The sequence below is a fragment of the Phyllobates terribilis genome, unplaced genomic scaffold, assembly GCF_046119375.1.
Source record: "Phyllobates terribilis strain yellow unplaced genomic scaffold, ASM4611937v1 Scaffold_9__5_contigs__length_417890890, whole genome shotgun sequence".
Lineage (NCBI taxonomy): Eukaryota > Metazoa > Chordata > Amphibia > Anura > Dendrobatidae > Phyllobates > Phyllobates terribilis.
In genome coordinates, this window is record NW_027362769.1 from 373,214,837 (window position 1) to 373,233,738 (window position 18,902).

Here is an 18,902-nt window from a genome sequence, read left to right on the forward strand (position 1 = left end):
GCCCCACATAGCCCTCCATACAGTGTAATGGCCCCACATAGTCCTCCATACAGTATAATGGCCCCACATAGTCCTCCATACAGTATAATGGCCCCACATAGTCCTCCATATAGTATAATGGGCCCCACATAGTCCTCCATACAGTATAATGGGCCCCACATAGTCCTCCATACAGTATAATGGGCCCCACATAGTCCTTCATACAGTATAATGGGCCCCACATAGTCCTCCATACAGTGTAATGGCCCCACATAGTCCTCCATACAGTATAATAGGCCCCACATAGTCCTTCATACAGTGTAATGGCCCCACATACTCCTCCATACAGTATAATGGCCCCACATACTCCTCCATACAGTATAATGGGCCCCACATAGTCCTCCATACAGTATAATGGGCCCCACATAGTCCTCCATACAGTATAATGGGCCCCACATAGTCCTTCATACAGTATAATGGGCCCCACATAGTCCTCCATACAGTATAATGGGCCCCACATAGTCCTTCATACAGTATAATGGGCCCCACATAGTCCTTCATACAGTGTAATGGCCCCACATAGTCCTCCATACAGTATAATGGGCCCCACATAGTCCTCCATACAGTATAATGGGCCCCACATAGTCCTTCATAGAGTGTAATGGCCCCACATAGTCCTCCATACAGTATAATGGGCCCCACATAGTCCTCCATACAGTATAATGGGCCCCACATGCTCCTTCATACAGTATAATGGGCCCCACATAGTCCTTCATAGAGTGTAATGGCCCCACATAGTCCTCCATACAGTATAATGGGCCCCACATAGTCCTCCATACAGTATAATGGGCCCCACATAGTCCTCCATACAGTGTAATGGGCCCCACATAGTCCTCCATACAGAACAATGGCCCCACATAGTCCTCCATACAGTATAATGGGCCCCACATAGTCCTCCATACAGTGTAATGGGCCCCATATAGTCCTCCATACAGAACAATGGCCCCACATAGTCCTCCATACAGTATAATGGGCCCCACATAGTCCTCCATACAGTATAATGGGCCCCACATAGTCCTCCATACAGTATAATGGGCCCCACATAGTCCTCCATACAGTATAATGGGCCCCACATAGTCCTCCATACAGTATAATGGGCCCCACATAGTCCTCCATACAGTATAATGGGCCCCACATAGTCCTCCATACAGTGTAATGGTCCCACATAGTCCTCCATACAGTATAATGGGCCCCACATAGTCCTCCATACAGTGTAATGGGCCCCACATAGTCCTCCATACAGTATAATGGGCCCCACATAGTCCTCTATACAGTATAATGGCCCCACATAGTCCTCTATACAGTATAAGGGCCCCACATAGTCCTCTATACAGTATAATGGCCCCACATAGTCCTCCATACCGTATAATGGGCCCCACATAGTCCTCCATACCGTATAATGGGCCCCACATAGTCCTCCATACCGTATAATGGGCCCCACATAGTCCTCCATACAGTATAATGGGCCCCACATAGTCCTCCATACAGTATAATGGGCCCCACATAGTCCTCCATACAGTATAATGGGCCCCACATAATCCTCTATACAGTATAATGGCCCCACACAGTCCTCCATACAGAATAATGGGCCCCACATAGTCTTCTATACAGAATAATGGACCCCATATAGTCCTACATACAGTTCAATGGGCCCTACATAGTCCTCCATACAGAACAATGGCCCCACATAGTCCTCCATACAGAACAATGGCCCCACATAGTCCTCCATACAGAATAATGGGCTCCACATAGTCCTCCATACAGAATAATGGACCCACATAGTCCTCCATACAGTATAATGGGCCCCACATAGTCCTCCATATAGAACAATGGCCCCACATAGTCCTCCTTACAGTATAATGGGCCCCACATAGTCCTCCATACAGTATAATGGGCCCCACATAGTCCTCCATACAGTATAATGGGCCCCACATAGTCCTTCATACCGTGTAATGGCCCCACATAGCCCTCCATACAGTATAATGGGCCCCACATAGCCCTCCATACAGTGTAATGGCCCCACATAGTCCTCCATACAGTATAATGGCCCCACATAGTCCTCCATATAGTATAATGGGCCCCACATAGTCCTCCATACAGTATAATGGGCCCCACATAGTCCTCCATACAGTATAATGGGCCCCACATAGTCCTTCATACAGTATAATGGGCCCCACATAGTCCTCCATACAGTGTAATGGCCCCACATAGTCCTCCATACAGTATAATGGGCCCCACATAGTCCTTCATACAGTGTAATGGCCCCACATACTCCTCCATACAGTATAATGGGCCCCACATACTCCTCCATACAGTATAATGGGCCCCACATAGTCCTCCATACAGTATAATGGGCCCCACATAGTCCTTCATACAGTATAATGGGCCCCACATAGTCCTCCATACAGTATAATGGGCCCCACATAGTCCTTCATACAGTATAATGGGCCCCACATAGTCCTTCATACAGTGTAATGGCCCCACATAGTCCTCCATACAGTATAATGGGCCCCACATAGTCCTCCATACAGTATAATGGGCCCCACATAGTCCTTCATACAGTGTAATGGCCCCACATAGTCCTCCATACAGTATAATGGGCCCCACATAGTCCTCCATACAGTATAATGGGCCCCACATGCTCCTTCATACAGTGTAATAGCCCCACATGCTCCTCCATACAGTATAATGGGCCCCACATAGTCCTCCATACAGTATAATGGGCCCCACATAGTCCTTCATACAGTATAATGGGCCCCACATAGTCCTTCATACAGTATAATGGGCCCCACATAGTCCTTCATACAGAATAATGGCCCCACATACTCCTCCATACAGTATAATGGGCCCCACATAGTCCTCCATACAGTATAATGGGCCCCACATAGTCCTTCATACAGTATAATGGGCCCCACATAGTCCTTCATACAGTATAATGGGCCCCACATAGTCCTCCATACAGTATAATGGGCCCCACATAGTCCTTCATACAGTGGAATGGCCCCACATAGTCCTTCATACAGTGTAATGGCCCCACATAGTCCTCCATACAGTGTAATGGCCCCCACATAGTCCTCCATACAGTGTAATGGCCCCCACATAGTCCTCCATACAGTATAATGGCCCCACATAGTCCTCCATACAGTATAATGGCCCCACATAGTCCTCCATACAGTGTAATGGCCCCACATAGTCCTCCATACAGTATAATGGGCCCCACATAGTCCTCCATACAGTATAATGGCCCCACATAGTCCTCCATACAGTGTAATGGCCCCACATAGTCCTCCATACAGTATAATGGGCCCCACATAGTCCTCCATACAGTATAATGGCCCCACATAGTCCTCCATACAGTGTAATGGCCCCACATAGTCCTCCATACAGTATAATGGGCCCCACATAGTCCTCCATACAGTATAATGGGCCCCACATGCTCCTTCATACAGTGTAATAGCCCCACATGCTCCTCCATACAGTATAATGGGCCCCACATAGTCCTCCATACAGTATAATGGGCCCCACATAGTCCTTCATACAGTATAATGGGCCCCACATAGTCCTTCATACAGTATAATGGGCCCCACATAGTCCTTCATACAGAATAATGGCCCCACATACTCCTCCATACAGTATAATGGGCCCCACATAGTCCTCCATACAGTATAATGGGCCCCACATAGTCCTTCATACAGTATAATGGGCCCCACATAGTCCTTCATACAGTATAATGGGCCCCACATAGTCCTCCATACAGTATAATGGGCCCCACATAGTCCTTCATACAGTGGAATGGCCCCACATAGTCCTTCATACAGTGTAATGGCCCCACATAGTCCTCCATACAGTGTAATGGCCCCCACATAGTCCTCCATACAGTGTAATGGCCCCCACATAGTCCTCCATACAGTATAATGGCCCCACATAGTCCTCCATACAGTATAATGGCCCCACATAGTCCTCCATACAGTGTAATGGCCCCACATAGTCCTCCATACAGTATAATGGGCCCCACATAGTCCTCCATACAGTATAATGGCCCCACATGCTCCTTCATACAGTGTAATGGCCCCACATAGGGGCGGTGGTTCTGGTGTCGGGGGCCAGCGTTTGACATGTATGGTCTAGATCAGTCACACAAGACGTTAAGCTGCACGGCTGCTTTTATCAAGACTAAAAGTAATCTTTTCTACTAATTTCATTCCGCCCCTGTGAGGAGGTCAGCCACAATGCAACGGTTTCATGTTTTTTGCTTATTTTGCCTAATGATTATTAATTTATTTTTTTCAGCTACCAAGAAACCTGCCCCTGCCCCCCCAAAACCAGCAATCCCCCCTCCATTTCAACCCGCGAATCAGAATCTGCCCGTGGCAGCGAACGCTCCTCCTTCTGTCTTACCCAAACCATCCAACCACAGCGCTGTTCCTCCAAGTAACCAAGGAGGATCGGCGGCACCATCTGCATTTTCATACGGCACCTTACCACGCAGGCATTCGGGCAGCCAGCCCATAATCCAGGCTCCTAATCACCCACCCCCCCAACCACCCACCCAGCCGACACCGCAGCCCAAGCCCACCACGCTCACAGGTGCAGCCCCCACAGCCCCCAGCACCGATCAGTCCTCCAGCCCATCACAGTCTCCAACACCTCCAGATACCCCTCCTCCCCTGTCTGACCACCCGAGTCTCCCCGATGCTACACTGACATCCGCCCCAAACCACACCGGCACCCTCACACGGCAGCGCCCGGTCCCTAAACCCCGTGTGCGACCCACGGTCCCTCCTCCGCCCCAGCCCCCCACATCTCAACCATCCGTGGAAGCTCCGCCAGGATCTATATCCAAAGTCGTCACTGGTGAGTACAGGGGGCATTGGGGGATGAAGCACTTTGTAAATTAGTATTTATTGTAGGGGTTTTCTTTTTTATTTTTTTGCTAATTCCCTAATCGTTCTCTGACACTAAATCAAGTTAACTGAGAAGCCTTCAGTGAGCCCCTTTTGACCGGAGAGTTTGTAACTTCTATCTGTCTTTTTCTGAGCTCCTTCTCAGCTGATTGACCGCAGACCACATCAAAGTTGAATGTGCGAAAACGAAAACCTGTTAAACCCCAAACATTTTTAATAAAACCCAATTGCAAAAATTACCTATTTTAAATGTAAATAAAAAAAAATTCCCCAAAGGTGGAAAAACCCCTTTAATCGCTTGTTAATCTGTACCATTGTCAGCTGGGATGGTGGTTAGTAAAAGAGCTAAAAAAAAGTATTGGGGAGAGGCTCCTGCTGCAGTCAGAAAGGGGGAGAAGGGAGCATGGCTGAGCTTCCAATGGAAAGGAGAGAGAAGAAAGAGCTGAAATATTGGCCATTTACTTTTTTTTTTTTTTTTAGTGTTTCTTCAAGGCGCAACCATCCACACAATCTCTGGCACTGTGTTATGCCTGGGGCAGAGCACTGGGATTTTTTTAAAACACCAAGAATTTATTTTTTCCCTGCCGGCTGTCTAAATATATTTCAGCTTTTCCTTCTTTCCTTACAATTAAAACTGAGATATTTAAATATATTTGTGTGTGTATGTACATATAGTATATACATACATGGATAGATGCATACATATAATATACACACAAGTACATACACATACGTACAATATAGACCAAAAGTTTGGACACACCTTCTCATTTAAAGATTTTTCTGTATTTTCATGACTATGAAAATTGTACATTCACACTGAAGGCATCAAAACTATGAATTAACACATGTGGAATTATATACTTAACAAAAAAGTGTGAAACAACTGAAAATATGTCTTATATTCTAGGTTCTTCAAAGTAGCCACCTTTTGCTTTGATGACTGCTTTGCACACTCTTGGCATTCTCTTGATGAGCTTCAAGAGGTAGTCACCGGCAATGGTTTTCACTTCACAGGTGTGCCCTGTCAGGTTTAATAAGTGGGATTTCTTGCCTTATAAATGGGGTTGGGACCATCAGTTGTGTTGTGCAGAAGTCTGGTGGATACACAGCTGATAGTCCTACTGAATAGACTGTTAGCTGCTTTTTTCTTGCCATAATACAAATTCTAAGTAAAGAAATATGAGTGGCCATCATTATTTTAAGAAATGAAGGTCAATCAGTGCGAAAAATTGGGAAAACTTTGAAAGTGTCCCCAAGTGCAGTTGCAAAAACCATCAAGCGCTACAAAGAAACTGGCTCACATGAGGACCGCCCCAGGAAAGGAAGACCAAGAGTCACCTCTGCTTCTGAGGATAAGTTTATCCGAGTCACCAGCCTCAGAAATCGCAGGTTAACAGCAGCTCAGATTAGAGACCAGGTCAATGCCACACAGAGTTCTAGCAGCAGACACATCTCTACAACAACTGTTAAGAGGAGACTTTGTGCAGCAGGTCTTCATGGTAAAATAGCTGCTAGGAAACCACTGCTAAGGACAGACAACAAGCAGAAGAGACTTGTTTGGGCTAAAGAACACAAGCAATGGACATTAGACCAGTGGAAATCTGTGCTTTGGTCTGATGAGTCCAAATTTGAGATCTTTGGTTCCAACCACCGTGTCTTTGTGCGACGCAGAAAAGGTGAACGGATGGACTCTACACGCCTGGTTCCCACCGTGAAGCATGGAGGAGGAGGTGTGATGGTGTGGGGGGGCTTTGCTGGTGACACTGTTGGGGATTTATTCAAAATTGAAGGCATACTGAACCAGCATGGCTACCACAGCATCTTGCAGCGGCATGCTATTCCATCCTTTTTGCGTTTAGTTGGACCATCATTTATTTTTCAACAGGACAATGACCCCAAACACACCTCCAGGCTGTGTAAGGGCTATTTGACCAAGAGGGAGAGTGATGGGGTGCTACGCCAGATGACCTGGCCTCCACAGTCACCAGACCTGAACCCAATCGAGATGGTTTGGGGTGAGCTGGACCGCAGAGTGAAGGCAAAAGGGCCAACAAGTGCTAAGCATCTCTGGGAACTCCTTTAAGATTGTTGGAAGACCATTTCCGGTGACTACCTCTTGAAGCTCATCAAGAGAATGCCAAGAGTGTGCAAAGCAGTCATCAAAGCAAAAGGTGGCTACTTTGAAGAACCTAGAATATAAGACATATTTTCAGTTGTTTCACACTTTTTTGTTAAGTATATAATTCCACATGTGTTAATTCATAGTTTTGATGTCTTCAGTGTGAATGTACAATTTTCATAGTCATGAAAATACAGAAAAATCTTTAAATGAGAAGGTGTGTCCAAACTTTTGGTCTGTACTGTACATGTATACACACTTGCATAGATACATGTATACACACTTGCATACATACATGTATATACACACTTGCATACATACATGTATACACACACTTGCATACATACATGTATACACACACTTGCATACATACATGTATACACACACTTGCATACATACATGTATACACATACATATATACAGTTATATGAAAAAGTTTGGGCACCCCTATTAATCTTAAGCTTAATGTTTTATAAAAATTGGTGTTTTTGCAACAGCTATTTCAATTTGATATATGTAATAACTGTTGGACACAGTAATGTTTCTGCCTTGAAATGAGGTTTATTGTACTAACAGAAAATGTGCAATCTGCATTCAAACAAAATTTGACAGGTGCATAAGTATGGGCACCCTTATCATTTTCTTGTTTTAAATACTCCTACCTACTTTTTACTGACTTACTAAAGCACTTTTTTTGGTTTTGTAACCTCATTGAGCTTTGAACTTCATTGCCAGGTGTATGCAATCATGAGAAAAGCTACTTAAAGTGACCACTTGCAAGTTGTTCTCCTGTTTGAATCTCCTCTGAAGAGTGGCATCATGGGCTCCTCAAAACAACTGTCAAATGATGTGAAAACAAAGATTATTCAACATAGTTGTTCAGGGGAAGGATACAAAAAGCTGTCTCAGAGATTTAACCTGTCCGTTTCCACTGTGAGGAACATAGTAAGGAAATGGAAGAAAACAGGGACAGTTCTTGTTAAGGCCAGAAGTGGCAGGTCAAGAAAAACATCAGAAAGGCAGAGAAGAAGAATGGTGAGATCAGTCAAGGACAATCCTCAGACCACCTCCAGAGAGCTGCAGCATCAACTTGCTGCAGATGGTGTCACTGTGCATTGGTCAACCTTACAACGCACTTTGCACAAGGAGAAGCTGTATGGGAGAGTGATGCAAAAGAAGCCGTTTCTGCAAGCACGCCACAAACAGAGTCGGCTGAGGTATGCAAAAGCACATTTGGAGAAGCCAATTTCTTTTTGGAAGAAGGTCCTGTGGACTGATGAAACCAAGATTGAGTTGCTTGGTCATACAAAAAGGCGTTGTGCATGGCGGCAAAAAAACACAGCATTCCAAGAAAAACACTTGCTACCCACAGTAAAATTTGGTGGAGGTTCCATCATGCTTTGGGGCTGTGTGGCCAATGCCGGCACCGGGAATCTTGTTAAAGTTGAGGGACGCATGGATTCACTCAGTATCAGCAGATTCTTGACAATAATGTTCAAGAATCAGTGACAAAGTTGAAGTTACGCAGGGGATGGATCTTTCAGCAAGACAATGATCCAAAACACCGCTCCAAATCTACTCAGGCATTCATGCAGAGGAACAATTACGATGTTCTGGAATGGCCATCCCAGTCCCCACACCTGAATATCATTGAACATCTGTGGGATCATTTGAAGAGGGCTGTCCATGCTCGGCGACCATCAAACTTAACTGAACTGGAACTGTTTTGTAAAGAGGAATGGTCAAAAATACCTTCATCCAGGATCCAGGAACTCATTAAAAGCTACAGGAAGCGACTAGAGGCTGTTATTTTTGCCAAAGGAGGATCTACTAAATATTAATGTCACTTTTCTGGTGAGGTGCCCATACTTATGCACCTGTCAAATTTTGTTTGAATGCAGATTGCACATTTTCTGTTAGTACAATAAACCTCATTTCAAGGCAGAAACATTACTGTGTCCAACAGTTATTACATATATCAAACTGAAATAGCTGTTGCAAAACACCAATTTTTATAAAACATTAAGCTTAAGATTAATAGGGGTGCCCAAACTTTTTCATATAACTGTATACACTGTTACATGTATACATACACTTACATATATACACACACTTACATACATATATTTCACACACTTGCATACATACACACTTACAGGCATACATATATATATATATATATACATACACACACTTACATGTATACATACACACATACATATATATATATATATACACTGTTACATGTATACATACACTTACATACATATATACTCACACTTACATACATATATACACACACTTACATACATACATATATTTCACACACTTGCATACATACATACACACTTACAGGCATACATATATACAAACTTACATATATATATACATACACACACTTGCATGTATACATACACACATACATATATATATATATATATACACTGTTACATGTATACATACACTTACATACATATATACACACACTTGCAGGCATCTCTTCCTCCTCCCTGTCTGCAATAGGAAGAATTAATCCAAGTGTCCCTTTAAGACCTAGACTAGGAGGGAGAATGGGGCGTTACACAGCAGCCACGTTGAGAGCCCCCTCTGACTTACCTATGACCCAATGGGGCACATGGGGACATTGTCCGGCACTACTTTGCGCCCCTTTTGCCCCGTGCCCGTGGTGTATTAGCAGTCGCTTGGTTTGCACTGGCTGATGCTGGCAATCACTGGCTGTTGCTTTCAGCTTGGCACTAAGAGGGTAACCTAGATGGTAATAGGGGGACGGAGGCGGGGGGCCCCGGGCTGTGATGTGCGCTTCCTAATAGTTCTGTCTATGGTGCCTTCAACAGGTTGGGAAAATTACCGGTATTAAGGTTTGTACCTGCTGGCACTGTGCACCGCTCCTGTGTCGTGCTGCTGACAGCTTTTTGCATTGTGCTCTCGGCATCCCCCATATTCATTTCACCCCATTTCATCCCCGATATTCAGTCCCTCCCCCCCCCCCCCCGCACTCCTCGACACCTAAATCTGCACCCTGTCACCGCCGTGCACCACATCTGTCTCTTCTCTTCAGAATCTGGATTCACACCAGCAATCGCTCTGCATTGATTCAGCCCCTGCGTTGATTGCAGCTCGTCATGTCATAGTCACATAATGGTGACTATGAAGAAATTGCTGAATACCGCTGCTACTAATCTCACCGGTCCAGAAAAAAAAAACTTTCTGAAACTTTTTAATAGACTTTTTGTGTTTTCATTCAAGATCTCTGCTTGCTATCAGTCAATGGGAATACGCTTGTTTAGAGCCAGAGACTGAAAATGTATCCTGATCATTGATGGATGTTTCGCTTCTGGTTGTAAACTTTTTTTTTTTTTTTTTTTTTTAATTCCAACGTGTTACCACTGCAGCCAATCGCTGATGGCTGCGACCAGCTGCTGAGTATTACTCCAGCTACATAGCCCGAGCAGTGTATTTCCATTCACTGACAGCATAATAGATCCTGAAAACGGTGAGGAAGTGAATTGCAGTTTTCCTTACTCAGTTTAAGGCAGCTTACAGGGGAACGATAAAGTAACTTGTCGCTCATTTAAAGGGTTATTCACATTTTTTACAGATGGGTATTGTCGGATAGAGCTTGTCAATACAAGCACTTTTGCAATTTACTGTGTATTAGAATTTTCATCCGTTCATGAGATATTAACACTTATCTTTTGTTTTCAACTCGTTGCCTTGGAGACCGACCACCTCTGCTAAACAGCAGAACATGCACAGTGCTCACAAGCTGTTTTTTACTGATTCTGTAAGCACTGTTTTGAAGCTGGAGCACGCAGCTACCTCCTAATCCCAGCCAGCTTCAGCGCAGTGCTTACAAGCTAGACAGCAGTGGTGGTCGGTCTCCGGGGCAATGAGCTGGAAACAAAAGTGTTAATATCTCAAGAACGGCTGCAAATTTTAACAAGCAGTAAATTGCAAAAGGGCTTGTTTTTACCAACTCTATCAGACAATACCCATTCATGAATATGGTAATAACCCCTTTAAACGACTTTTTATATGAACAAGAGACAACTGTATGGAGGCAAATGATCGTTTGGTCCCATACAGTTTGCACATTGTCTGCAGCACGTAACACATCCCCAGTATCAGACCGCACCGCTGCTTATTGTAGTGATGTGTGACCCCTTAGTCTTGCCCCCGCTGGGTGATAGCGCCGGCCATTGCTTGCATAGAGATGGCTGATTTACGTCTTCCCCTGCACCTGTAGATGTGATGTGTATGTAGCAGAGCCAGGCGGGTGGTGTCGGCCATTGTCAGTAGTATATGCAGGAGATCGGTTCTATGCACTGTTATACGATTAATCCTATGTATACATGTTGGGGTACGTCGCCAGCCTGTGCCTCTCCACCTGCTGCAAAAACTACAACTCCCAGCATGCAGTTTTGCAAGATATGAAGAAGCCACAGGTTGAAGACCTCCACAATACAGAGGGTGATACGAAGCCATCATGCCGTTACTCAGTATTAGATTATGTGAAATATGAAGAACTTTTATAACTTTCTTCAAGACCTCTGCCTGCTGTCAACGGGAACATCCTTCTCCTCCTTCATTCCTTTGGGATGAGTTTTAAAGGAGTTTACTCATAATCAAAACTTCTCATTGATTTACAGCTGTCTGATTGGTGGGGGCCGACCCCCTATTAAACCCCCCCCCCGATTATGAGAATGGGGGTCCTGCTTTCTGTAGAGGGGCGGTCGGGCATGTACACAGACTCTCAGGGTCCGCGGCAGATACCAGAGCGATGTACTCCTTCGTCAGTCCCTCAGACCTTCACTGTGCACATGCTCAACCGCCAAATGGGAGGAATTGTTGGGGGTCACGGGACCCTCGTTTTTGAGATCAGATTTGCAACCCTTATCCTTGTGATGGGTCAGACCCCCGCAGATCGGACCCTTCTCACCTCTCCCTTGTAAAGGTGATACGTTTCGACTAGGACAAAGCCCCTGGACGTAAGCGGTATATGCTCCCATTCCCATGCAGCAAGCAGAGATCTTGAAATGACTTAAAGGGGTATTCCCATCTCTAAGATCCTATCCCAATATATAGTAGGTGTAATAATATTAGCAAATATCTCCAATTAGAAATGTAGTATAGTTCTTCTGATTAGCTATGTACTTATCCTATGTGCAGGGCAGTGCAGTAGCTTGGGTATCCATGGTTACGACCACTCATATAATGGCAGTTAGTTGCTAGTGGTCATAACCATGGATACCTAAGCTACTGCAATGCCCTGCACATGGGGTAAGCGACAGTTTATCAGGAGAACTATACTACATTTCTAATTAAAGGTATTTGCCAATATTATTATTAAACTTTCTACATATCGGGATAGGATTTTGGAAATGGGAATACTACTTTAACAATATATTATAAAAATGTAAAAGTTGATTTGCATAAGATCAGAAAAAAAATTACAAAACGAGAATTGGTGACGTACGTCCGAATTTAGTTCAGGGGTCTCCATGTAATAATCATTTCGGAGCATCCTTTTTATCCGAACGTTGCCCTCTGTTATTCCTCCTGAAACACATGAATAAACTGGGTGGCTATTCCTTTGCCAATAGGGTGTGTCTCATTGTGTTATCCTGTGCGCAATGATTGGACAGCATCGCACTGTGCGGGATGAATGGTCACTCTCCCAGATGGGGTAACACCCACTTGTCAGCTTATTCATACATTACCAGGAGGAATAACAGAGGAACAGCACAAAACTATGATCTAGAATTGTGGGGAATTAAAAAAAAAAAAAATTAAAAATGCTGCCCCCTTCTGTCAGGCGGACCCCGGAGCAATCTTAAGACGCAGCTGGGTGTTAGTGAGGGCGATGTCTGCTCTGCTTGTTCCGTGTTTGCATGCAGCTGGATTCTAACTTTAATCCATTTTATCGAAAAATTCAGATGTTTGATGTGAGATTCTCAGAATCTCTGAGATTGGGAATCCCTGATGGTAAGGAACCGGGCCGTGATTGGCCGAAACACGCGTTACTGACACTCGTCTCCCCCGCAATCATGCTTGGATGTTCGTGTGTGCTGGGTACTAACAGTGTGTGGCCCTAACCGGGCTTGTGATGCCGCGACTAATACAGCATGTGGGCTCCTCCGGGGGTCCGCCTCTCCTCTTCCTGGACCCCCCGCACACAGGCAGGCATGACGGGCAAGGTTTGCAACATCGCAAGAAGCCTGTTCTACCCCCCCTTTATGCATTCACTGGGGTTCACAAACCAAAAATGTGATTACTTCACACCATTAACCCAATCCAGGACATTATGGGATGCCGCTATACCACATCTTTTGTTTAAAGGGGACCTCCAGATACAGAGACTATATATATAAAATCTGACCGGCTGTGGGACCCAAACATTAAAGTGGTCTCCAACTTGTGACTTTTGTAAAACCACAACTCCCAATATTGCTGGGAGTTGTGGTTTGGCAACAGCGAACGAGCTTTCGAATTGGAGACCACCAGAGTCTCCTCAGTGGATTTCCCCTTTACACACAACCCACCAACACCAATGTGACCTGATCGGCCTTTAAGGGTCCTGTTTTGCACCATCACACTCCTTGGAGGTCTTTTCTTTTAGTAAAGGAATATTCACTGCTTTCTTAAAGGGACGTTCCAGCCTGTGCTATGTATCGCGTATCTATTGGGTAGGTAATAAAGTCCAGATCATGCGGACCCCTGTCCTACATTCCCCTCGGCTGCACCACAGCACCCAGCGGAGTGAATAGAGCGGCGTTGGAGCATGCACCGCGGCACTCCAGCTCTATTCATACTCCTGCCGTATTGTGGCCTGTGGGACCGGGATCCAAGTTTTGGCAATTGGTGACAGTCTCAGGAGTCAAACCCAAGTGATCTAGCACTTATCACCTACCCTGGGGATACTAATACATGTTTAATGCTGGCATACCCCTTTAAAAGTCTATCCTTGATGCAACTTGAATGGGTCACTGTTGTTACTGCCCATATACGCAATATATACAAACTTTTGATAAGTGCTTTTACATCAGTTGATCCCTTTATTCACATTGGTTGGAGGACACTGCACGCTCTTCAGTGCCATAAAGAACTTGCAAACTTTTGCAAGCCTTCCTAAACTTTTTAGAATAAGAAAACGGTGACCTCTTCAGGCCGGGGGGTGTTACTGCAGCCTGGTTTCTGTTCTTTTAAGTTACCATTTTTTTGCACTATAGTCCCATCTCATCTGTAATCAGTGCAGTATATATGTAGCATCTAATGATATGGAGGGTCCACGTATGAGGACTTTATTTTTTCTACATCTCATAATTCATCAGCTGCTCAAACACAGGTGACATTTTTCACATTCACTAATATAAAATAATTTCCACTTAAAAAGAGACACGATGCTACTTGCAGAGTTTGGGCGTTTTGCATTTACTTTCCTTTACTTGTTTTGTACAGATTTTGAGTTAGTCATTTGCTCTGTTCACATTCAAAGCTGCGTTCATCATTCTGCTGGTTGCCATTGAAACCAGAAGCAATTTCTGCCTCCCTATGACCAGTCATGTGACCACATTGTTAGTATAGTGTAAGCAACATCTGACACCCCCCCCCCCCCACAATGCACTTATTTCCGATAAATAGAACCCCTAAAGAGGTGGTCCTTCATTTCCTAAAATTTGTTATGGGGGTCCGGTACCCCCACTGATCAGCTGATATCACTTCCATTGGTGAGAAACCTTAATTTTATTCACTAATACAGAGTAGCTACAAGGATAGTCTTTCGGGAGGATCTTTCACATCCGTGCAACTGTGTAATACCTTTTCTCTCCTGCGGTTGTGCCGTGGGGAAAGCGAACACTTACCGCCAGATTCAATCACCTAGATTACAGGTGATCACAGGAAGTTGCGCTACTGAAACCGATCAGCTGATCGGCAGACCCTTCAAACAAAAAGGGATTAAACATCCCCTTTAAGAAACACATGGGAAACCCCGGCTAACTCCAAACCGGCACAAGACGAGTAAAGGAAAGTAATTACAAATTCGCTCAACATCCTACATAGATTTGTTAAATACTAGGAATTGGAAGCCGCTTTTCCAAACCGGACACGATCTCGATATTTCCATTTTATTTATTTTTTCTTGACGTCCATCTTTCCTTTCAGATCCAGTCCCAGGCCATCTTCTCGCTGAATCTATATGCGCGGTTCCCATTGTAGATCCTCATCCGCTGCCGGTCGTCCTCCTTGACACAGACGTGGAGAGCACTGCTCTGTAGGACGCGCGTCGGAGGGGTCTGCACTCCACCACCATGGACGCTCCAGACCCGCGGAGGTCGTCCCCACAAGACCCAGCAGCGAGAAGCTCCTTCCTCTCTTCCTTCTCCTCCTGGGTTGGTTTTCTAGGGTTTTTGAAGGACTTTCAATGACCTGGTGCGTCTTGCCTTCCGAAGATCTGGAGCCTTGTGCCGGTCGCTGGCCGTCTGCGAGGACCCGATGGACCAGTCTATATAAATATATATATATATTTCTAGTTGATGCCACTATTAAAATGACGTATTTAGCCGGAGGGGGCAGAAGCCTCTGCAGACATTCCACCTATACACTTCCATGCATTATTTTTTTTTTTTGGTTTTCTTTTTTCTTTTCTCCTCTCCGTCTCTTAACCCTTTGTGCTCCAAGCAATTGGATGTCGCAAGAAAAAAAAGAATGGAGACCGTTCTGCACATTTCAGATGGAAGAGTCAGAAAGTGTCTGCAAAAATCAATGATGTCAAGGGCACATAGTCTTTATGGGAACTGCTGACGTCCAGTAACCACCTATCTACTGCCCCTCCATACTCCTCTTCTGGGGGCACCGAGACTGTCGGTAGGAACCTGTTCACTGTTCATGTAACCTCTTAGGGTTACTTTTTTTTTCTACTTTTTAGGGTTTTCTGCTCTGCTGCCGCCACCATTTTGTGTTGAAAGCTTGCTCATGTAGTGCAGAACTTGATGGGGGATGGTGCATGGTGTGTATTCAGGGGGGGATCCATGGGGACTTACTTTGCCCCCAAAAGCCCTGCACTACACGTAACGCTGTATGCGGGACAATTTATTGAATGACATGAAAGTCCACTGATCACTAGAGAAATCCACCCCATTACGGGACCCATCAGCTTCACTCATGAAAAAAGCCCACCCTTTAATTGGTGGAGGTTTTGGCTCATAGACCCTCACCCCCCCCCCCCCCAAAAAAAAAAACGAGGTGTATATATCTACATAAGTGCAAACTACAGATATTAGGGGTATTCCCATTTTATAAAGTGAAGCTATAGCGGGCTTCACTTTATGTGGGACCCCCACTAATCTTAGGGTTACACCAATGCTGCTTGCACAGCGCCGCTCACGGGCACCCAGCTGTGCAGGGACCTGCAGCAGAGTCTCTGGACTAGGGCCCTGCTGCGGCTCCCCGCGCCCGTGGGCTCTGCTGCGGCTCCCCGCGCCCGTGGGCTCTGCTGCGCAGAGGAGGATCCATGAAGGGAGTGTCCCATTTCTTAATTACAAGTCATTTTCTGATATTTGGGGTTTTGATACTTGAAGAGATTGGGATCTGCCCTCTGTGACTGCACAAATCTCCTTTATATGACCCATTATCTGTCTGTCACCACATTTACTTGCGTCCATGTTGCAAGACTTAAGCCCATGAAAAATTGTTCCCTTATTAATGCCAATGGCTCCTAGCTCTTTATTCGGCCCAATAGAAAATGTTCCCCTTCCTTCTGTCACTTAGCTGTAGAGATACTCGATGAGATTTAGACTGCCTATTGCCACCACTAGGGGAGCTTATGCGTGACTCATAGGTGAGGTGCAGTAAGCTCCCTCTAGTGGTGACCACAGCTGCACTGAGAATATTAGGAGTTCGCTTTGCCCCTTATGGATTCCAAGGGGTCGTCCAGGATTGGGAAAAGCCGCGCCACCCCTACTGATGGGCTCCACGTCAGCACGATTAATGGCGCTGAGCTGCAATACCAGACATCACCCATAGACAGGTGTGGCGCTGTGTCTGGAAGAAAGGAAGCCATGTTTATCTTCCACAACCCTCATAGTTCAGTATAACGGGGAGCTGCAGCCACAATGCAGATGTCGTGGATGCCACCAAATTATGGCTGGCTGCACCTGCCCCCTATCATGAGACACTGAGCAGAAAGAAAATGCAGGAATAATCTCATTTCGGACACTTAGATGAAGAAGAAAAGATATTAAAATTGCTGAAAAACGAAACAAAAATTAAATTGTGCAGTGCCTTTCACAACCTCCAGGTGGCGATAGCGCCCCCCTATGTGCATGGTGTAGACTGTGCTATGATAGTCGTCCAATCTTCCTATTTAGATTTGCATCAACCTATTAATGGCCTCTATATGTATCACAGGTTCAGAGCGATATATATATATATATATATTTTTTTTTTTTTCTTCTAAATATGTTTTATTACAAATGTTGCATCTTTTTCTCCATCTCGGCGATCTGCTCATTGTATACAATGCTGCCCCCTTTTTTTTGTTTAGTTTTGCTGTTTCCCCCCAGCCCGGAGGTAGCGCGGTGGCTGCGTTTATTATGTACTTTGGATACGGTCGGAAAGATACAAATGTGATATAAATTATATATTTTTGGCACACTTTAAGAAGGTTTCTGTTGAAATAAATTTCCTGTTTCGAAGGAAATAAAGAATAATGGTTGTGAGGTTAATTCTTATGTCTGGTGTTTAATTTACAAATGTCACGGCAAAAACCAAGAACTGCGGCAATTTCCTCATCAGCGTTACTTTGCAAAGAGGCAGAAGGCACTGGAGGACCCCAGCACTCAATCTGTTGAGCGCCAGGAGATCTTGGTGTCTTTCTTTCGCAGGTCGCCACTATGGGGCGCTCACTGCAGAGTATTAAATCTAACAATGAGATCATCTTGATCCTTCTCACTATTTGTGACAGACCACTGTCCTACTGAAAGGGCAACTGCCATGAAGGGGTTACTTGGTCTGTACAATGTTAGGTAGGTGTCACATCTACATGATGCTAGGACACAGGGTTTCCAGCAGAATGTGGCCGCGTTACGCTGACTAGTCTAGCCATACTGGTGCCATCTCTTCCCCAAGTCAGTGACTCCATGGTTCAGTTCTGATACCTTCGTGGCCAATGCTGATGTTTTTGGCGGTGGACAGGGGTCGGTATGGGGCTCTTTAACCAGTCTCATTCACAGCGAGCTGTGATACGGGGAATGGTCTGTCACCTTTCATAGCTGTGATGCCGATGCTTTTGGCAGTCGGTATGGGGCTTTTTAGCCAGTCTAATTCACAGCGAGCTGCAATACTCTGCTTGGTCTGACACCTTTCATAACTGATGACAATGCTTTTGGCAGTCAACAGGGGTCAGCATGGGGCCTTTTAACCAGTCTCATTCACAGTGAGCTGTGAGACTGTGCATAGTCTGACACCTTTCATAGCTGTGATGCTGATGCTTTTGGCAGTCGACAAGGGTTGGTATGTCGGTATGGGGCTCTTTAACCAGTCTCACTCGCAGCAAGCTGCAATACTCTGCATGGTCTGACACCTTTCATAGCTGTGATGCCAATGCTGATGCTTTCAGTGGTAGACAGGGGTCGGTATGGGGTCCTTTAACCAGTCTCATTCACAGTGAGCTGCGATACTCTGCATGGTCTGACAACTTTCATATCTGTCATGCTCTACGTGTTCATTCAACAAATCAACTTGCAATAATGAAAAAAAAATGTAAAAAGTTGTGCCCCCTTAGTTGCTAAATAGAAGAAGCATTTTTGGAACTCGGA

At 45.0% G+C, this 18,902-nt stretch overlaps 1 protein-coding gene across 4 annotated transcripts in view; it reads left to right on the forward strand.

Moving 5' to 3' along the window:
• ARHGAP17 (Rho GTPase activating protein 17) overlaps positions 1-17,810 on the forward strand; it is an 87,336-nt gene extending 69,526 nt beyond the window's left edge. The window contains exons 19-21 of one of the 4 annotated variants that reach the window (XM_073648336.1): positions 4,330-4,893; positions 9,921-9,944; positions 15,250-17,810. In XM_073648336.1, coding sequence (XP_073504437.1) covers positions 4,330-4,893; positions 9,921-9,943 — 587 coding nt within the window. In that variant the 3' untranslated portion in view covers position 9,944; positions 15,250-17,810. Of the gene's footprint in view, positions 1-4,329; positions 4,894-7,800; positions 7,851-9,920; positions 9,945-13,022; positions 13,072-15,249 lie in introns of those variants that run through there. The other 3 variants (XM_073648337.1, XM_073648334.1, XM_073648335.1) reach the window with 3 other exon arrangements.
• Positions 17,811-18,902: the final 1,092 nt, after the last annotated feature.